This window comes from Uranotaenia lowii, chromosome 1, assembly GCF_029784155.1.
Source record: "Uranotaenia lowii strain MFRU-FL chromosome 1, ASM2978415v1, whole genome shotgun sequence".
Taxonomy (NCBI): Eukaryota; Metazoa; Arthropoda; class Insecta; order Diptera; family Culicidae; genus Uranotaenia; species Uranotaenia lowii.
The window spans coordinates 33,884,729-33,907,736 of NC_073691.1; the positions used below are offsets into that span (position 1 = coordinate 33,884,729).

Sequence of the window (23,008 nt, forward strand, 5' to 3'; positions counted from 1 at the left end):
TATTGTACAATAAAAAAAAATTGAAAGAGAGTCTCTTGAATGGCTCTTGTTATGTTTTAGTGTGGTGTGTTTTCATGGCATGCTCCCTGTTGCTGCTTACATTTCTTAAGCAGCCAATTGCAGCTGATTAAAAGCTGGATAGACAAAATCATGCAATAGATTGTGTTTGTTTTGATTGTCTTCAATATAATACAGAACTGTGTTGGTTAGAATCCCCTGCTCTCTTAACCAAGTTTCTTGTTATGTTCGGTGTGAGTGAAAGTGTCTGGTGTTGTGTAAAGAATAGCTTGAGCAAAATTTCGAGAGAAAAAAAAACTCAATACATGTGTGTTCATATTTACATAAGGTTCAACTGATCGTAGCTCGGCAAGCTGATCATGCGATAAATTAGCAGCGCGGGCCACTGAAACAACTTCAGAATCCACTTGAGAATGGTAAACCGGCGCACCAGGGCGAGCCACAGCTCAAGGAACAATTTGATCAGATTGACCGGCAACTCATGCAGATATTTGGTCGAGTGTGCACAAATCGAACAATATGGTTGGGCCTATAAAAAAAAAAGAAAAACGGGAGAAAACAGATAAGGGGGAGAGAGAAGGAAAAGAGAGAAAGAAAGAAATGATAAGCAAAAAACGAAAGAACCGAAGTGTGTTGTGAAAGACAAATCTGGACAACGAAAAGAAGGGATAGGAAAGGTTGAGGAAAACTTTGCAACCGGAAAGAACACTAACGTAAAACAAGAGCAATCCAAAACAAGAAACAAATAAGAGTGTCCACACGGAGAGAAAAGAGCAACCAAAACAATAACCAAAAGAACACATAGAACAGGAAAGTCGTGAGAGGTGCGCAAAAAACAACACAAAGGGTTGAACGATGAAGTTTTGTGAAAGTAGAAAAGAAAAGAAAAGAACACAATGAGCGGAGCGGGACTTGCAGTCGGTGATTCGCCGGATGAGAGCTGGTCTACGAACACGTTTTGAGCAGTTGTGATTTTTTTTTGTGAGCATGAGCTATATTACTGTGTAAGAGAGCTATTTTTCTACGGGTCAAAGAAGCCTCATACATTGACAAACATTTGCACAAAAGTTTGCGTAAAATTTTTTTTGGATCAAAATCTAGTTTGCACAAATCTTTTTACAATGTATGAGGCTCTTGAGAGTATTATTGTATTACACTACAACTGCTGCGTTACGTTGAGCTAGCAGATGACGCTATGGGAAGTTACGTTTAGTTCGAAATTACTTTTGAACAATGTTGTCATTCGTTTAAGCTGTGTTTTTGTGTTTATGTGTTTTGGATTTGACTATGTGATGACAGTGGGTTGCATTCAATCAGTGGGGGTGAGATTGTGTCAGGATGTTTCATCTTAGAATTTCTAATAAAGTATAGGTTGAAGGCCGATACCACTAAAAAGTTCGATAGAATAATCTCCCGGTCCCGAAACATGCACGTGCGCACACATGTGATTATTGTTTTCGGATTTCAATAGGACGCGTGTCTGAAATTCCATTCAACATAAAAAAAAACCAAAAAGATACATGAATTTCTATGTAATTCAGACAGTTTGATTTGATTTGATTTCACTGGTTCTTAACAGTTTTGGCTTACCAAAGAAAAAATAGCAGAGGAATATAATGCACATTCGAAAAGCCAGTCTTAGGAGCAAATAGACAGAACAATTTTTTTCTTAAATGGTATAATCCAAATCAAGCGTTATAATATCCACTCACCAAATAAAACTCCATAAAAATATTCTATTGTATTCGTATGCCTCTAGTTCAAAATACATGGACTGTTCAGAATTCTGTTCCTGCTTTGAGACACTTGAAGTAATCCCACTGTTACGTTTAGAAGTTCAGATAAGAAGCAAACCGCCTCTGATCGCATACACGATACTTGCACACTAGGGTGGCCCTTAGTTTTCAACAATCACGAAACCTAGCTGCTTCTTTTCAACCTTGATCCAATCAATGGTGAAACAATACTGACATAATTTTAGCTTATTTGGATAGATCTAAGACGACCCACAAAGACCTTCAAATTTTCGAAGTGTGAAAATTACAAAAAAAATCATAATTTATTCTGAAAATCTTGTTAAACAACCAAACCAAACCAAAACCGTCAAGGTTTAAGAAAATAAAAAAAAACGTTCCATGAATTTAGTAACATCTTTTCGAAAGTTTTGAATGTGGGCAGTGGACACCTTGAATTTTATAGTAAAAGTTAAGTTTCTTTTTTTTTATTCCTTTTTTCTCAGGGATTAAAGTTAAAAAAGTTAAGTTTCGATGCTGTTGGTTTCTGTACCATTTTTTTTTTCAATGCGTATATCGATTATAGACTTGTTCGACTGCAAGTGATAGTTGCTAGTCACTTGTATTTTTCAATGAAACGGCATCGGAACGCTTGGCATTCCATCACTCGAGTAACAGCCAAACAACCGGTAAACCACGTGTAGTAGAGTTTTGTTGATATGGAAACCCCTACAAAACAAACAAATTCCTTTCCCGCAAAACAGAAAACAACTAACTGTTAGGTAGGGGTAGTCCAATGTGGTACAAAGAAGGTGATGAACAAATACGCACACTATTACAGAACTCATTATTCAAAAAGTAAAAAGGTAAACAAAGCCTACGTCACTTGCCAGGATGTTTATGTGTCCTAGGCGAGAATCGTAAACAGCAGTTGGCAATGATTTTTATTCTCTAGTTTTCACTGGCACAACGATGATGCTTGTTTGTTTGAAAATGCAACTGACGTCACAAATTGTCTTGGTTACAATGTTTACAACAAAAAACTTTTACTAACACTAAGCACGGAATTTCCATCGCCACCTGAGATGTGTATACAGGTTGGGGGTAGTCTTCCTACTTTGGAACCTTTAAGCGGTGGTTTTCATATATATTTTTCAATTCATATTTTTTCTCATAACTGAACGGGAGCTTTATACTCATCAGGAAATTCGTTTGTAGTTAATGATCTTATCTGCAAGTTTCAATGACAATGTTCGACATAGGTTTTGCCGTTATTGAAAGATTTGCAAAGATATGCTGCCGTTCTACGCAAGAATGTCCCATGTGACTTTTGGGTCATTTTCACTTTTTTGCTGGAAACTGCTTATTATGGTGTTATCTTTCGAATACAAACACAAAAAAGTATACTTTTTTCTGAACATCTACGAAATTTTCATCTAGGTGGTTGTCTCTATGTTGATGTTTCTACGCAAGAATGTCCCACTGAGAAAAACTCTTAAAAAACAACTCGGCTGTAACAGAATTCCTCAAAAATCGCTTTAGTGACACATTGTACTGCAATGTTGAACGTTAAATGTATTTTTTTATGAATGAAGGTCACAGGGATGGACAAGGGAAAGGGGGTCCTTTCAGTGAAAGCTTTTTCTCCACTTCCGGTCCAGATCCATCATTCTGTCTTATATTTGGTTCCTTATAATAAGCATATTTTCGGATACTGTAGATAATATGGCTATGGCAATGCTTCCTGCATCCACAGAAAAACAATTAATCGATGCGCAATATTGCGCTTCCGCGTAGAATCTTCCTTGATTATTTCTTTCATGGTTCTAAAAAAAGTTAAAAAACACTTGAATCGGATTCATTTGGATCATCCTTAAACTTAGAAAAAACATTTTAAGAACCGTTCTGATCCAATTCTGATTTCGGTGTCATTGAATACGAGGAAATCGTCATTACTGTCTGTCACTGTTCTCTAAACTTGACTCCAAACCGTAAACCTTCAGCATCAATAATGCACTCATCTTATCTATAGTTTTGAACGCTCAATTATAATTTTTTTTCCGAAAAACTTTAAAATACTTCCCGTTCCCGCACAATAACAAAGAAGAAAAAAGAGCTCGTGTGACAGTTTTTCCATAGAAACAATAAAACACACGCTCATATTCTACGCAAAAGTGTCACACGAAGCGTTTTTGACGATTATCTTCTGCTTTGAGGAAAAAATCAAAAAGTAAGTATAGATTCCTATGTAAATTGACCAACTACAAAAACAATATGCATGAAAGGTGCGGAAGAGCCATAAATTTAACGAAAATCCGAAAAACAGATCAAAATTTCAATCGCGTTTTTCTCGCTTGCTCGTTTTTCCACATGGGACAATCTTGCGTAGAAGGGCAGTATGGATGATCAAAATTTTCATCTTCTAACCTACGCAGTAAACCATTTAGCACTGTTTTAAGCCGCACAACAGTGCTTATAGTGTTTTTGCTACACACTCATACAAGAGGTCTGTTAGGCACACATCAGAGGTTTTTATATGCGGCGAAAGCAAAATTCAACTAAAATGTTGTTTTTTCCTGGAATATTAGCGTCTTTTCTGAAAAGAGTTTTAGAGTACTTCTGTCTATAATGCCCTTGCGGGGTAAAACGCCAGTTGCTATATTTTGATAAATTTTAGAGATTTGCGAAGTTTTTAGTATTCTTTTTACACAAATGTGTTTTTGGAATCCAATGCCTTGTAATTAAAAAAAACCATTACCAGATATTCATTTGAACACGACTAACAATCAAATCAAATTTTATGATGACTATCCATCACTCAAGTTGTAAAAAATGATCAAATGAAATAGGCTTTCATACCAAGATGATTGCTTGAACCATCCTCACCTTTGATTTTATTGATTGTTCAAATTATATATTTTAACTATCAATTGATAAAAAATTGTGGTTAATTGTTATTTCATGATAGATTGAAGATTTATTAAATTTTAAAAACTCGATCAAAATGCCCCCATCAATTGATGGACAAATCGCCCTCCTCTCAAGCTGCTGTTCGGTAAGATGTAGACAAAATCACTTGATTTATTCTAAATTTTGGAGTGCAGTTTTCCGTGAATACTTACCGATTATCGAAATGATATATCAATCTTCTTCTTTGCTTAGTCCTAAATTATCATTAGGATGCACAATAATTATAACTTTTAATCGGATCTTAGTAAAAAAACGTGCACTGAAAATCGAATCGGTTCACTAAATTTGTCACCAAAAGCATCAGAAAAATATAATTGAAACTGACACAGCTCAAAATAAAGTCGAAAATTTCAAATTTTTTCATTTTTTCATAGAGAAATGTTAACAAACCACTTGTTTTTTTTAATGTGTAGATAAAAGTTTGAAAAAAATATTTTTTCCACTTTTTTCCGAATCAAATTACAGAATTAATTTATTTTCACTGTGAATATTGTGTTGTTTTTGAGTCGTTTTGATCCAATGTTTTGGAGCATCATTTGCCTACACTGAGGGGTTTAACATCCAATGATTTCAAAGGTTACTTTTAAAGGCGTTTGTAAAAAATCAAATATTATCATAGTTTTCACAATAAAAAGTAATATTATTGACAGAATATGAGTAGAAGATAGAAATTCGAAGCAAATATTGCAATGTATTCGGGTGTTCAGCATATGTATTCCGCTTACTCAGTCATTTCCCTTAGCAGGTGCATAAAGCATGGATCACTACAAATCTGGACGCACTATTTATTTTACCATAGTGCTCCTAGTTGTCGGATCTGGAATGTTTTGGCAGAACTTTGTAGAGGAATGTTTCTTCTACCAGTGCTGAAAACTTAATTACGATTCGTTTTGTTTCAAAAAAGTTACACGTGATGGAAGCCGCGAGATGAAAATAAATTTTGAACACCCACGTCAAAAACCCGACGTGGTCGGGTTCAAAAATCGCGAAATCGTTAAAAATTGTCAAATCAACCGTGTGTAGCGTTCTCAAACGTTTCCGTGAGATGCGTACTATAGATCGGCAGGTTCATACCAAGCGTTATAGTGGACCTAAGAATCAGAAACTGCATTTGAAGGTGTTGAGAACGATCAAGGAAAACACAGGGTAGTCGGACTATGACATTGCCAAAAAAAATTCAACGCCGACCGGTGCACCGTCAGCAGAATTCGTCTACGCGAAGGAATACGATCCTATCGGACCAGTAAGCAACCAAACCGGACATTGAAGCAGAATTTAGTAGCCAAAGGACGTGCCCGCAAGTTATACAAGAAGATTCCAACGAAGTTCGACGGATGCATCCTCATGGATGACGAAACGTACGTGAAGGTGGATTTTGGGCAGCTTTCTGGCCAAAAATTATGTAAAGCCACTGCAGTGGTGCACTGCACTGGTCATGGTGATGTCCCCGGCAACTTCAAATTCGTTTTTGCTGATAAGTGTGCAAGAAAGTGTTTGATCTGGCAAGGTATTTGCAGCTGCGGACGAAAAATTCCGGTTTTTGTGAAAAACAAGACCATGGACTCCGAAATTTACAAGGAGGAATGGCTGAAAAACTTTTTTTTCGTACATTAGATCTCACAAAGGACCAGTTAAGTTTTCGCCAAATTTGGCAAGCTGCCACTACAGCTAGGAGGTTCTACAGTGGTATTGGGCCAACGGGTGGATTTTGTCGAAAAGGACATCAACCCACCCAACTGCCCTCAATTCAGCTCTATCGAAAAATTTTGGGCAATTGTCAAGCAGAAGATGAAGAAGAATGGTAGGACGACTCGGGAAGCAACAGAGATGAAGAGATTGTGGAACAAAATGGCCGCTGAGGTCAGCGAATAGGGTGTTCAAACTATAATGAGTGATACTCAACCAAAAGTTCGAAAATTCATCAATACAACATCGGAATAATTTTCTTATTATTTTTCCTTTAAAATGCAATAAAAACCCTGCATTTCAAGTACAAAACATTTTTATTTCGTTTACATAGCTCCGAGATAGACCCGTTTTAATGCGTCCAGATTTGTAGTGATCCATGCTTTATTACTCCGAAATACCCTATAGTTATTTTAAAATCATCTGCTCATTTAATGGAAACAGTTTTGTGGATTTTAGATAGAATATCGGTACGAAACCAAGTAGAGCAAAATTGAATAATGGAAATTATCTTTGAAACGATTTCATCAGATCTTTTGACTACGGACTTTAATCTATATTACAGGATTTTGAACCAAGAGGAAGAAGTTTATACATTCCGTCACAAAATTTAGCGAGCATTATCAGCAATTTGTGTTCTGCTTCCACTGAAAAAATAACAGAATCTTCATTCTCTCAGCATAAGTTTTTGGAAACCAGAAATAAAATTTTCAAACAAGTTAACAAATGTGTTGGCTTATCAAAAACGTGCTCTATTCATTAACTAATATATTTTGCTATTGTTCATAAATTTTATCAAAAAACAACTTTTTTCTCGTCGAGTCCTATTCAATTTACATGAAGCTGTCACTTTTGTTTGCCCAACTATACTAATGCACTGTGCAAGAGCCCTATTATCCGAATACAATGTTTTCAAAAGCCAACGAGCCCTGTGGCACTGGAACGTCAAATAAGCCCTTTAAAAGCTCAGAAAGGAAATTTGAACCTATAACCGTCCTGGTGCTTGTCATTTTCGTTAAAAAAACAAAAAAAAAACCAATAACTGCAACAAATAATAACTGCAATAATAATAAATATGAATTGAAGATCCTTGTCTCGTTCAACGCTCACCTCAACACTAGCTGTCGACATGAGGCATTCAAATTCAATCCAATATAGTTTTGATTACTGGAAAAACTATTTAAAATTTAACATATTTCAAAATTTTCGAACGGAATTTGAAATTCATTCTTCAATTGGAATTTTTTAAACCAGAAATGAGCATATAGCAGCCCAAAAAACGTTTCTCAAATGTATTTTGTTAAAAAAATTCTTTAAGAAGCATATTGAACACAGATTGCATAAATAAAGGTTTCAAAATGTTTCAAAATTCAAATTAAGCTAGACATAATAACAATACTAAATATGCATAATAAGTAAGAAATTTGGTTTCTAAAACTATTTTCCTACATAATGACACAGACTTGAGTGAATAATAAATTTTACTGTGACGATTCAAAATGAATCAAAATCAAATATTCAAATCCATACTTTTTTTGCTCGGAAGTCGTTAATAAAGTTTTCAAAGATGTTTCTTATTCTGAATTAGAAATTAGCTTAAAAATGAAATTTAAGCATTAAACATTAATTAATTTTGAAATCCAAATTTTTCGTCCATTCAATCAAACAATAATTTTTAGCCGAACTTTAGAGGAAAAATTGTTTAAAAAATCAAATTCTACAATTTTTAAAAATTAAAAAAAAAATCATTACAAGTATTTCTGACATTACTGAATTTTTTTATTTCTATTTTGTTTAACAAATTTATTGAAGTCTGATAATCTATTAGATCCGAATTGGGAATTGGGATCGAAAAACACATGGACCATGACGCTTTAGGATGCCAATAAAATGATAATTTTTCGAAAAAAGTCCTTTTACATTTTTCTCACGTTTTTATTATATTAGCTGTAGCTTTCTTTTGATAGAGAATGAAGGTGATTCTTTTTATTGGCATCACAAACCGTCCAGTCATGTTCCTAAGCTCCTGTGTTTTTCATGTTCCTCTCGCACAAAATGTCTAAAAATCCCATACAAACTTCAGGCTCGTTGAGCGACCCTTTCCCGTGGTCCGATCTGGCCCAAATTTGGCATGAGATCTTGTACTAGGCCCATGATCAATTTTAGCCTGCAGCGTATAACTTTTTCAAAAATTGGGTCATTTGGGGCAGTCTTATGTGGATGTGGTTCAAGAATTTTTAAAGTTTGATATGATCTGTTTTCCTGAGGCTCTTAAAACTCCTTATAATTGAGAATAGAGTCCGTTTGAAAGCTCACAACGCTCAAATAACTGTGGAGACCACTGTATAAATCTATGGTATGTTTTTGTTTTTGTTTTTTAGATAACTCCTAAAAATAGGGAAAAATTCATTAAATAAATTTGTGTACTTTTTTGGTAGACTATTGAACATTTCAAAGATTTTGAAAAAAAAAATTCCAATTCAATGAACAGCTTTCAAAAGACCGCGTATAATTTTGTCATCTGAGAAAAAGGTTACAGTAGTTTTCTTTTTGTCAATTTTCCTGCAAAAATACGATAAATTTGACGGAATTTCAAAAAATATTTAAGCCAATTTGAATCTTTGAAATTTATCAAGAATAATTCGAATCGTTTCACAGTTTGCAACGAATTTGTTAAATGAGTTCAAATCTTCAATATAAAACACTCAAAGCCATTCTTGAATGATGTTAGAAACAGTCTATTTCAAGTTCTAAAAATCTTTCTTTAAGCGTATTTCTGAAACGAATGGACAAGCAAGATCTGAATCTGTGACTGAATAAAGAATAATAAACAGGTACAAAATCTGGTTTCAGTCTCCACGTAGGTTTATAAATTTATTTATTAGTTATGGAAGATCATTTATACTTAAAACTGATAAATTTTTGATTTTTTACACGATTTATATCACAAAATTTAGAAGTGATAGAAAAAAAAATCTGACAAATTATATATATTCAAGACGCCACAATCTTTAAAAATCAATTATTAAAAATAGGCAGTGGTTCCCCTGTGAATGTGTCAATATTGTGCAATTTTGAAAATTTCAATTATTTCAATGGAATTGTAAGTGATTCTTTATTCAGAGAAAATAACCTTTTTGTAAAATTATAGCGTATCAAATGAAGGGGATTCCATCGACTATCTTCTCGAATGAAGTCCAATCTATGAATTTTTTTATTCAAATTATATGAACCAAGAAAAAAATTCGATTCTGAGAACATGGTTATTTTAAAAAGAGCTTCGCGGGCCACAAAAAGACAGCAGCGGGCCAAATGTAGCCCGCGGGCCATGGTTTGGCCACCCATGATTTAGAAGGACAAGGTACACAAAACAAAATTGAATTGATTTTTTTTTAAGAATATTTCATATCAGCACACAATTTGTAATGACATAGAAGATTTTTTTTTATAATTAAAGTGATAAGTAATACCATTAGATTATTACTAGGTTTAACATTGTTTGTAACTAGATATATTAAAAATTATTTTAAAGTAGGTACTTTTAAATACATAATTTTCGTATTGAATCGTAACTTTAGAAAATTTTCTCTAAACCTCAAAAGTGAGCTAGTTTTTTATAATGACACCTTCAGTCACAATATCTGGATGGTTCAAATTTTTGAATTTGTTTATGAGTTTGGTAGATCAAAATTATGTGATTTAGGCATAAGTTTTTTAGGAGAGCCTTAAATTTCCTAAAAAAAATAAATATTTTAATCTAAAAAAAAATAAATCATTTTTTAAGTAAGAGATAAAAATTTATCGGATCAAAATTGCTTGATGCAAACCTAAACCAAACTTTTGATTTTAGTTTGAAATTTGGCTTTTAAAAAACTGGAATATCAAAAATGTTAAACAATACACCGAGAAAAATTTAATTTTGGTGCAAATTTTTTAGGTGAAGATTAGGTATGAGAGAGTGGGGAATCATGGGCCATTTTTTTTCGTTGTTCCATAACTTCTTTATTATAGAAGATAAAATGAAAATAAAAAATGGTATTGTTTTCTACATTTTCAGGGTATCAAAAGGTATTTTTCAAAAAATTTTAATAAGTTATTTTCCCCAAATTCTGACTGTTTTAAAAAAGCAATATTCTTTGGATTTTGAAAAATGGTGGGGGTCACTAAATCCAAATTGACCAAATAACATGCAAAGTTTATGAATGGACCCAAAACTGTGATTTCATAATTCATTTCGTTGTTTTAAAGCAATTTCAGATGATGAAATAAAAAGAGAGCTGTGTATGATCGCATAGATTCGAAACCTGGCTCGCGAACGTTTTGGCAAAATTCCTTAATGGACAAAATATTTTTCATAACTCTTCATTTGCAATAAGAAAAATTTATAGATAGGGAAAACGTATTTTAAGTTCTGAATGTGTAAAAAACATAAAAATATAGGTGATTCAAGATGTGTGGCCCACGATTCCCCACAAGCCATGATTTGCAAATTGGTTGCGTTTGTGTGACTTATTGATGTTTCATCATAAATTCCTTTTCCTCGTGAAAGATCATGAAAAAACTAAGAACATAAGCGTATGAGCATATTTTTGTTATGAACTTAAGGTTCCCCATCGATGCAATTAGCGGGTGTATTTTCAATTATGAAAGTAAAATTTTCTAGCTTTTTTTAGCTTGATAAATAAAAGAAGCGTATGATGCGTATTTAAGTCAAGAACATATAGAAATATATGCTCACGCAAAGCGACGACGATGACAGTTGGTTCGAGATTTTTATTTCAACACACATCTGAGATATTAAAAGTGGCCCGTGATACCCCACTCTCCCCTACATGTTTCTTTAACAGCACATATTTTCTATAAAAAATCAATTCCCAAATAAAAACCCTTTGGATGATTGTTTTTGATAGATTTGAGACGTTTTTCTTCAAAACACAAAACTTAGAAAATGAACTCAAATTCTACTTTATATTTGTGTTGTGAATTTTTAAGAAAAAAGTTGAATTCTGAAAAATAAATTGACATGCAAATGTTTAAGTTTATGATCTCTTGAATTTCTGAACAATTTTATGTTGATCGTAAAACTTATTAACAAGCTAATTTTTTTTTTCTGAATTGGGAATCTGCATTCTGTTTCTGAATTCTAAATCGGAATTCAAAAATTGAACCGTCAATCTGTTTCTGAACTTCTTTACGATTTCAGTAATGTATGGTTTCCGAATCTTAATTCCATATCAGAATTTTATGAGCAACGTTTTTGAACCCTCATTCATGAATCTATTATTTGAATTCTGTAGTTCTGGTGGTATCTAAATTCTTATTTTAAATTATTTATATTTAATCTGTATTAAAATTTGAATTTCAAATGATGAATCTGAATCCTAGCATTCAATTTTGGATCGCCACTTAGGAGCTTCAAATGTTTGAATTATGTGTAAGAATTAAGTTTATGGTTAGAAAAATACTCACTGACACAAAAAATTCACATTCCAGTTGAAATTCAGCGAAATTGTGAACAAAAATCACTAATGTGTGCCCAACAGACCTCTTGTATGTATGTGTAGCAAGAGCCCTATTCACGATGAAAATAAACACAAATACACATAATTAGCTTGTTATGAAAAGCCAATGTTCCAGAATAAGGAGAAGTAAGTTTTTTTTCTTGAACCTTAACTTTTTTGTTGGGGAGAGGCCATCAGGTGGTTCTTTTGCAGCATTACCCCGGATTAGTTACTTTTACTATGTGCTTCCAGGTACACTGTCACTATTGATAAGTGGCAGGTGAACTTTGGCTTAGCAGATGTTAAATTCTAAGTGCAACCTTATGTTACATTAGTTCGCACTAGAGATCCTAAGTGCAACGTTATTTTCCCTTGAAAAATCCATCCATATCTAGGCACTTCCAGAAGGGGCGGCTAGCATGCTTTACTTCAATGCTAAAACCGCCAACCTCCAGAAGCAGTACTATGTATGCCATGATCGAGATTCGATCTCTTGACCTTTGTCTTAGAAGACTTACGCTCTAACATCTAAGCCAAGGCAGCTGACTTTGAACCTTAACTTAAGAAAATAGTCTTGTCGTTGGAAAAGGATAAATGAATAATATTATATTTTCAATAAAAAAACACGAATAAAAATACTTCTACCAGATGCACTACAAAATATTATCGAACATTGCCACATACAATTTAAAAAAAAAACGATTGTTCCAAGGAAGACGAAAAATAAACTTTAAAAAACTACTAGAAAAATATACGAACTCTAAGGTAGATTCTGAAGATTTTTTGTTAGTAGCTACTTGTTACGTCTAAAGCTCCTAGAACAGCGTCGAATACTTTCCTTTGAGGCTTGGTGTTAGTATTTAAGTGCTAGATAGTGTATTTTTTTCTGATAATTTTAAGAAGCAAAGTAAAAAAAAATGAACCGATCCACTTACTAGGGGTAGCTTCTCAACCAACCAAATTCGTATTACTATTACGTGAGCCCTGTCGCCTTGTGATCGATCAATCGAGTTCTCTTCAACCAGGTGTCCATTTGAAAAATCATAAATGTGCGCGCACACCGAAAAGCTTCTTCTACTTGGAGGATGTTTGTTGATGGTTATTGGTTTTTTTTTTGATAAAGCAGTTATAAGCGATTTACAGCGGTAATGGCGGGGATTTCAAACTTTCACCATTTTTCGAATAACTAAATTTTTGAAGAAGAAAAAAATCTACGGAACAGATTTCGGGAGAGTTGGTGAGTGATTGGGACCAAAGCTTGTGTGCAACCAAATCGACAGGAAAGTGGGAACTGGAAAAGCGTAGATTTTTTTTTATCAATCAAGTGAGGGCAAATGACGGGATGGGAGGGCGCGAATTACTTAAACCACATCACACATCACAGCGCAAACACCGATAGCTCATCGAGAATAGTGCGCACAGAGGGAAGTTTGCTGAGGAGGAAGCCTAGAAAGCGGACAGTAATCACCTTGAGGGTCACCGTCGATTGGTACAGCTGCGGATGATGATGGCCGTCCGTGTTCTGGATCAGATCGATCAGACTCCGGTCGTCGTCCTCGGTGCCGGTGATGATCGATTCGTCGTCGTGGCGATCCTCGAAACCGCGCACCATGCACCGGGTACACATGCGCTCTTGTCTGGAAATGGTGAAGAAGTTTGTTGAGTTTATTCTTCATACAAGGCGACTGTCATGAATTTTGAGTTTCAATTTAAATCTTTCGAAACAGTAGGTACAGGTTTAACTTTTACTGAATTATATTGCCATATATGGCGACCGTGAAAAAAAAACAGGAAGCACTAACCTGACTTCATCCAGGATGGACAGTTCCTCGTGCACCGATTTCATCTCCTCGGTGGTGTTGATTTGCACTATCTTGCTCTGGAGCATCTGGTTTTCCTGGGCGATGGCGGCCAGTTGTTCTTCCAGTTCCGTCACTCGGTTCTGTTCCGCAATGAAACATTTCCGTGTTTTGTCCAGTTCCTGCATTATCCGGATCAGTTCTTCGTTCTCCTCGGCGAGGTTCAAGTCGGTTGGCGGTTGGCTGCTGGCCGTTGTGAAACTACTCTGATGTCCCAGATGACTTCCATCGGTGACATCCGTCGAATGTGACTGATCCCGGAAGGCGAAGGAGAAATTTTCCGATTTGCTCGTGTCGATTTCGGTAATCTGGAAGGAGAAAATTCTCTTTAGAAAATCAATCGAAAACATGCTTAAGTCTGTTTTACCTCGTCCTCATCCGGTCCGCTGAGGTTTCCATCGTCACCGTCGGAGTTGACCTGTCGCAGAAGGACCCCATCTAGGCCCCGGCCAGCTTTCCCGTTGGCACCGCCACAGTTGCTCTGTAACCGTTCGTTTTTCTTCTGTTCCGCGTCCAGTAACCGTCGAACTTCGTCCAGCGTTTTGGTCAGCTCGTCAACTTTCGCTTCCAACGTTTCGATGTTTCGACAGAGGCTGTTTGAGGGGTAGAAGAAACAAAAACGTCATACTCGTATAAGAAAATTCATCCTGTTGATGAGATGTTTACGGATCATGCAAAAATTACGCCAACTACGTTTTTGTTAATGTACTTGAACGGAATGCGTCGCTCTAAAAATAACCACACCCGTTCGAAAAAACCAACGGTTTCAATCAGAACCGGCAATTTGCATCTGTTTCCAATTTCTTCTCACTCTGAGAATTTGAAAAGCCATTAAGTGAGGTGTGAGGGTCAAAAGGTGTAAATTTTTTGACGAAGTATATTTGGGGCGGCGCGTGATTGACAGTTGTTTACAGCATTTCTTTTTGAGAAAAACGAACTTTCGTCACCGGCGGCGCCCGATTAAGGTTAATGAGCGTGTTTACCAGAGTGAGTGCTTCTCAAATTTTCCGTAAGAACTTACGTTTTGGCATGCTTCTTCTCCGACTGGTTTTCTAGTGCTAGCTTGTACTTGTCCCGTTCCAGGTCCTGTATGCTGACCTCGAGCTGTTCGTAGATCTTCATGCGCGAATCGTTGACCTCCCGCAGGGCGCCATTCTGCTTCGTTAGGTACTGGAAAAGAAGGGGAAATAAATGTAAAATAAATTTATTGATGATAAGTTTTAATCGCCGATAAATTTATTAATTTAATATGTTCATTGACACGTGCGGCGAGATGAAACGCTAGGTAGAAGAATTTGTAAAGGCATGAAGAATAGGCGGATAGGCAAGCATCAGATGAGCTCCGTAGGATAAAGTTTGGATAGGTGTTGAAACTGTAAGTCTAGGGCATTTTTTATTGGAAAGCATGAAAGTGTGGTGGTACGCCTTTGCCGTACAACAGACTACTCTGTATAGGAAGCGTGATCGACTTTTGATCAACACATTCCTAAACACAGCAGGCCAGTTGGATTGTGTACTGGCCTGACTGTGTATTGACAGTACACAATCCAACTGGCCTGCTGTGTTTAGGAATGTGTTGATCAAAAGTCGATCACGCTTCCTATACAGAGTAGTCTGTTGTACGGCAAAGGCGTACCACCACACTTTCATGCTTTCCAATAAAAAATGCCCTAGACTTACAGTTTCAACACCTATCCAAACTTTATCCTACGAAGCTCATCTGATGCTTGCCTATCCGCCTATTCTTCATGCCTTTACAAATTCTTCTACCTAGCGTTTCATCTCGCCGCACGTGTCAATGAACATATTAAATTAATAAATTTATTTGATTTAAAATATGCTGTTAAATTGAAAATTGAAGACACAGTTTATATGAGAATTAATTGAAAATATTGAAAATTTTATTTTCTGTTATTCTATCCATGAAAACAGAAGATCAATGCATTCAAATCTATAAGTCTGTATTTAAGAAAAATAAAAATTCGAAACATAACTTAAGTTGGACAATTGTATGACGACCGTCAAATGTCTGAAAATTTCAAAATCATAATTATTGATAACAAAACAGTGTGAAATATTTTGATGATTCTAATAAAAACTAAAACTAAAAAAATCTGATAGAATTGTGTGTACAAACGATAACCCATGCAGATTTTTAGCTAGTAAAATTTTAAACTTAGTAACGGGGAATTACTTGATCTTAAAAGGTGTTAAATAAGTATTAACAAGCAAGTCAGAAATTTACCTCGCCTCCGGCGGAAATTCGTCTTGAATCATCATACGCTTGAGACATTCCATTTTTCGAAACTACATACAGTGTCGGACAATAGAATGGGACCGCTCTAATGCAAAATATTCAAATCACCCTTAAACTGCCAATTCAAATCCAATAATATGCGACACCTAGCGGCAAGCACTTATTGTAGTATGCCATCTTTGTATACTGCACGTTTGTTGCAATCAAAGCAACCCGTTTGTGCTACTCGACCAGAAAGCTGTCGGAGGGTGAAAAAAGTCGCGTCATAAAATAAGACCATGCTCATCGGTTCGGCTGTTCCGGCATTTTCAGCGCTCTAGACTTGAAGAAAAGGTGTTGTTTTCGGTGTTGTTTGTCCATTTTTGTGTCCTGGTAAATATTTCTCATAAAATTAATAATGTAAATCATGAAAACAAACCAAAAATAAAGATTTCCTTCCTCCTACTCTGTTTTCAGCGAAAAAGCGATGGGTCGGGCACAGCACTGCACGGAGGTCCAGCGAGCGATCATCCGGAATCTGTACAAGGCTGGCAAAAGCCAACGCGAGATTGCCGACTACTTAGGAAGGTCGAAAACTTTCGTTTTCAACGCGCTACACAGCATCGGCAAACGAGAACTCACCGGCCGCCCCCGCAAAACGACGCCGAAGGACGATTCGGCAATCAAGCGGGCCTCGCGAAAGGACCCTTTCAAAGCGTCCAAGCAGATCAGAGACGAGCTGAACTTATCTGTGAGTTCCCGGACGGTTCAGCGACGGTTGGCGGAGAAGGAACTAGGAGGAAAAAGTCCCCGGAAGGTGCCGATGCTGACGCCGAAGCACTTGAAGGCGCGGCTGAAGTATGCGAAGGATCATTTCGATAAGGTCGATCCGAAAAAGGAGAAACTATGGAGAAATGTGCTGTGGTCGGATGAGACCAAAGTGAACCTCATCGGTTCGGACGGAAAGAGTTGGGTCCATCGCCCACTAGGCTGTGCGTATATGCCCCAGTATACAAATAAAACATTCAAACATGGAGGAGGTAGTATCATGGTGTGGAGGTGCTTTTCTTGGTACGGGGTGGGTCCCTTGTACTGGATCGACCGGATTATGGACCAGCATTTCTACGCCCAGATACTTCGGGAAGTAATGCTGCCACACGCCGAGTGGAAGATGCCCCTAAAGTGGCAGTTCCAGCAGGACAACGACCCCAAACATATCGCTAAAACGATTCAAAAGTGGTTCCAGGATAATAAGGTAGACGTTAAGGAGTGGCCAGTAGACCGCTGCAGGCTTTGTATAGGAAATCTGAAATTTATAAGTTATCACAACTCCCATACCATTTTTTGACGGGATTTTCACACACAAAAATCTCCGTAAAGTTTGGAAGCGATACATTGAGTCCTGATTTAGCGCAACGAGTTTTAATTTTGTATGGAGAATTACATGGGGAATCAATTTTTTTTATTCAAAAATCGCTACAGATTTACAGAAACTTCGGAAAAATAAAGAAGAGGCTGAATACTATTCCTCGAATTAATCTCTACAAATGATGTGAAGGTACTATGATGCTTAGTTGTAACACAACCAAGATATTTGGAATTTAGAAAATATTTATTAAAAACTCAGACGAGTTTACTTCACTCATGGCATCGCTGGCTGAAAACTTGCATGCAAATTATTCCTTCCCAGATCGAAGAAACGGTCCCGAATCGGCCCGAAATCGGTCAGAAATAAGTCCAAAGTCAGTCCGTTTAACATGTGAAGATTTATAATGTTGAATTCTTCATTAACTAGTTTAGTAACTTTACTTTACACTATGGTGATAATATTTAGAGAAAACGCACCATTATTACACTGAAAAAAATCATAACTTACATAATTTTCAATCGATTTCGGTAAAAAACCTCTTGAATCATTTGTTTTCACTGATTCACAGAATCCACAGGAAATGATTTTTTTTTCAAATGTTAAAATCAGGTCCAAAACAATAACTAAAGTTGATTTTTTCTAAAAAAAATGCGTTATTTATCGTGTTTTCTATCATTAATTCACAAATACTGTGTGTATTGTGTTAAATTTACCCAAAAATGAAGTTCAGATGATCAATTGCAAATTTAACACTAAACATACCGACATTTTTTATATACCTATTCATACCGCGAGTAGTCATATTTTTTCCGCTAAAACTCTCTTGTTTCTTTACCGATTTCTAAAAAGTTTATAGTTTTGGAAAGCTCGTAATGTGACTCAAATACGGTTATTCAAAGTTGAAGAAAAAAAAATCGAAAAAACAGCCTTCGGGAAAAAGGCTATAAATCAGTTATTAACTACTCGAACAAAAATTCACTTAGTGTCTGAGAACGCTGAAGTTAGAAGCTATATGTTACACATATGGAAATATTTTTTCTTAAGATCATGGCCAATAAAAATGTAAAAAAGTGGTGTCAAAATCGTAATTTTTATTAAATCAACCATCAAAGCTGTTCTCGTTACAGTAGAAAATTCTTGTAAAGTGAACTGGAAATTTGACGTGATTGACATTTCGGCATCTTTAGATTTCTTAAACACAGAATTTTTGACGACTTTTCAAAGGTAGCTGTTTCTTTTTTTGCTTTTTATCAATCTGCCTTTTCTGAGACTACTCTAGCACCTAGATTTGGCTTTGCACTGGAGCGCAGCGTTCTCAGGCACTAAGTGAAATTCTTTCCGAGTACTTAATAACTGATTTATAGCCTTTTTCCGAAACTTTGAGAAAAATAATTGTAGCTAAATTTTGTTTGAAAATCGTATTTGAGTCACATTACGAGTTTTCCAAAACTATAAACTTTGTAGAAATCGGTCGAGAAACAAGAGAGTTTTAGGGGAAAGTGTTTGCCGTCATTTGACCGCTCGCGGTATGCAAAGGTATACCGCATGCGTAACTTAATCTTATTTTTCAACTTGGTTGTGAATTTCGGGATCGTTTCACCACATCTATCACCGTGTATCTCCAATAATCTCAAAAAGTTTGTATCTTACTTTCTACATAGTGCTGCAGTTTTTTTCTATCTGCGTTACCCGATTAAAAACGCCTTTGTGTATGCCACGCATTAGCTTGTATTCAAGAATTCATCTAGAAATATTGCATGCAAGTTCAGGTTTCCAGTGCTGCTGACAGTTTTGACTGTTGATCTACTATGAATGATTTTTTTTTTACAGATTGCTTTAACTTTTTTCTGGTGGCATCTAGCTGAAAGTAACCTTAGTAAAAATTGAAGTTTAAGAATACAGTAACCCATTGAAGAAGTTATATTTTGCATAAAACCCAAAATCGCTTCCCTAGCGATTTTAATCTGAAAAAAAAACTTTCCCCATACTAATTTCCATACAAATTTAAAACCCGTTGCGCTAATTCAGGGATGAACCAAATCATTTTATATTTAACAGAGATGATTGGAGAGCAAAATGGAATCGAAAAAACACATGGGAGTAAAAAGTCAGTTTTTGCAGCGGTCTAGTGGCCAGCACAGTCCCCTGATCTCAATCCCATAGAAAACCTATGGAAAATAGTTAAACGTAAGGTGTACACCGAAAATCAAAAAACAAGCAGCAGCTATGGGAGAGAATCCAGGCGGTATGGTACGCTATCCCGGTGAGAACGTGCCAAAAGCTGGTGAAGTCGATGCCGAACCGGGTGGGAGAAGTGATGCGTAATAAGGGTTATACCTACCACCAAGTACTAACCCTGCAAATCGATCACGGTATGAATTTCTTTTTTTTTTAATTTTTTTTGCCATGAATTCTAAAGCGGTCCTATTTTATGTTGCGTTATTTTAGTCAGTAAGTATGCTTAAAACGCATTTTTAAATAAAGGACAATTGTTTTAACTACGGATGATTTTAATTTCTTCGAAGAATGGAATTTACAATTTGTAAATGGTTTGATGCACTTAAATGGATTTTTTTTTCTCAAAGTTTTATCACTTTCTGTTTGGGATTGAGCTGTGGTCCTATTCCAGGGCCGTGGGAAGAACTGACTCATGGGGGGGGGGGGGGGTTTTGGTGACCAATTTTTCTATGAAATTTTTACTCAATCGATGCATGAATAAGAAAAAAAGAAAAATTTTATTTTGAAATACTATGTAATTATTCATTTTTAAGTTCTTTTTCTTAGTCAAATAGAAACTAGATTTTTGTGTTAAATAGAAACTTTAGAAAACACATCCTGAAATCTTTCAGATGATGATTAGGATATGTATAAAGATTCCTTAAGCACAAAATAGGAAACTTACTCTCATCGATGGTTGAAATCTTAAATTTGCATCAAAATCTGGTGAACTTAGCATAAGATTGCCGAAGTTCAGGGCAAATCCGGGCTTTTTAATTTAAAAACTTGCAAAATTCAGAAATTCTATTTCCAAATTTTCAATCCAAAATCCAGTCAGTTTCCGGGAAAATTTAAGAACTATTCAATAAAAATAAAAAAAATTTCACCGAAGAACACAACAGATTTTGAATCCTATTTCAGTCTCTTCCAGTTTCCTAAAAAATCGTTTAGTTTTATTTTAACAAATTTAGCTTGTAAAATTTCATTTCTGGGTGTTTAAAATAAACCGTTGCATTTTAATTTTTTTTTTCCATTAAAATGTGAATGTATTCGGCAAAAATCAGGTTTTTTTCAACAAAATTTGAGCGGCCGAACCTTTTCCCATTTTTTTAAAATAATTCTGGCCAGCTTAATTTGGTTTATTTGATTTGAACTGACAATAAGTTTTGATTTTAAGAAAGCTTTCAATTACGAAAGAAAATCATAAAAATAAATTCAATTTTCAAAGGTAAAAGTAAAAGATTAAAATTTTACAGTACAAATCCGATTTAACTCGATCCTAGTTAAAGATTTTAGTTTGAAATTTGGTTCTTGAAAATACTGCAGTATTGATAATGTTGAACAATACGTCAAACATATGGAATTCCTTGCAATTTCTGTAAGAGAAGATACATGTTCCTTTATCATCAATCAATTATCATTGAAAATTAATACCTTTGAATGGCTTTTTTTGCAAAATGAACTATAATTTCACTAAATTTTATCATTTTCAACTGAATTGTGCAAACGAAGTGACTTTGATTCAATTTTAAAATCGAACTAACAATCAGAATTAGCATCCTTCGATCTCTAGCAATTTAAATTCTTACCGAAAAAGTCGTCTTGATAAATTAATTTTGATTATGGAACTCATTTACGAGCTGAATCTGCATCTGAATTTTTGAGATTGAATTAAAAAATTTCAGTCTGTTTCGGAATTTAAATACGTTTCCTAAAATGTTCATTAAATCGTTTTCTGAATTTCGGAATTAGATCCAAGAATTGAAATTTTTTTCGAAACCCTCAATTATGAATCCATAATAATAATAATTCGGATGTTTTGGGTTTCAATGAGTATTCTTCATTTCAATTATGTGTTTCTAATCCGACTTCCAAATCTATGTTAAAAATAAAAATTTCGAATGATGAATCTAAATCGCTGTTTTGAAACTTTGTTGTGTTTGAATCTAGCATAAGAATAAAGTTCATGAACTTCGAATCTGAATATGACATAAAAACTTTAACTATTTTTTATATTTATATTAACTTAATGTAAAAAATGCGTATAAGTTTCGAAAATCATGAATCAAACTTTAAAGAAAATGTTAAACCAAATTAAAACGATGCTTTCAATTTTTGATGATGATTCGAACCGAGAATCAAGAATCGTAAACTGGATACATAATACGAAATTTGAAAACACAAATACAATTTCGATTTTGATTATAAGGAACCAGAAGAAAATAGAGTAATAAGAAATGTATTACTGCCCATAAGTGAGAAAATTTTGAAAATTTGTAGCTGAATTTTGAACCTGGGATTAGTTTTCGTGGTTTTGGCATCAGTTTTGAGTCAAGATTGTTTTTTTAAATGAACCTTACTCCATCCTCAAAATTTGATTAAAAATTTAAAATTTTGAGAGTAGAGTAGAATACCTCCCTTGCTTTTGATGGACCCTCATGGGGGGGGGGGGGTTTAACCCCCAAAACCCCCCCCCCCCGTTCCTACGGCCATGTCCTATTCTATTGTCCGACACTGTATATGCCGTTCACGAATTGTAATTTATTTTAAAATGAAATTTTCGATATGCAATGAAATCAACCATTTGTTTTTAAACTCTAAACTTCACATTCAAAAACCCTACCTCGTCTTTCGATTGGATTTTTGTCAAGAAAAGTAACTAAACAAGTTCAGAGTTTCAAAACCATTTTTATTTCAAAATTAATTCATCAAATACTTAATTTATACATCAACAAGTTGGAAGCCACTCACGATGGTCATCAGAATTAGCAAAACGAAATCTAAATACTAGTATCCTTTATTTCTAAAAATTTTGGTCTACAAAAAATCGTGGTGAAATTAAAATATTCTTTAGGACGTGAATTTCAGCTTAAATTTTGTGTTGTGTTTCTTGTTTTTCTTAGCCGAATTCGACTAGTTTGGTGGTCCTTCATCTAAATTTGACATTTTTTAAACAGTTTTTGTAATTTAAATAACCTTCAACACAAAAACACAACATTTTTAAATGAAGGTTTTAAAACTATTATCAACTTTCCCCAAGACTTCAAGCAATTTTGAGTTCTGCGAAAAAGGTTGTAGAGGTATTCTATTTGTTCCCTTTTCCCCATTTTTAAAAAGTACGGGAGGTAAGTCATAACGAGCACCCAGGGCATAATAAGCAATCACAAAAATCAATCAAGAATGATAAATGAAAAAAAAAATCACCTTGACCAGGAATCGAACTCGAGTCTACTGATTACCTCTCCGACACCTTACCAATATGCCAAATCGTCAAGCTGTAGCTCTATTATTCAGTTGTCTTCATCAAGTCGAATTTGCTGTTAGATTCCCCGGCAGAATAGGCTCATCTTGCCCCGATTAATGGTGCTTATAGTGCCCCAGGGGGGGGGGGGGGGTTCTCATTATGCCTCTTCAGTGAC

At 35.2% G+C, this 23,008-nt stretch overlaps 1 protein-coding gene across 4 annotated transcripts in view; it reads right to left on the reverse strand.

The window, feature by feature from the left end:
- The window catches only part of LOC129740228 (uncharacterized), a 444,184-nt gene that overhangs the window by 24,423 nt on the left and 396,753 nt on the right, over positions 1 to 23,008 (reverse strand). For all 4 annotated transcript variants that reach the window (XM_055731837.1, XM_055731838.1, XM_055731839.1 and 1 more), the window contains 4 exons: positions 14,789 to 14,937; positions 14,135 to 14,360; positions 13,711 to 14,075; positions 13,377 to 13,545 (listed from right to left, as the gene is read on the reverse strand). In XM_055731837.1, the coding sequence (XP_055587812.1) occupies positions 13,377 to 13,545; positions 13,711 to 14,075; positions 14,135 to 14,360; positions 14,789 to 14,937 (909 nt within the window). The remainder of the gene's footprint in view (positions 1 to 13,376; positions 13,546 to 13,710; positions 14,076 to 14,134; positions 14,361 to 14,788; positions 14,938 to 23,008) is intronic.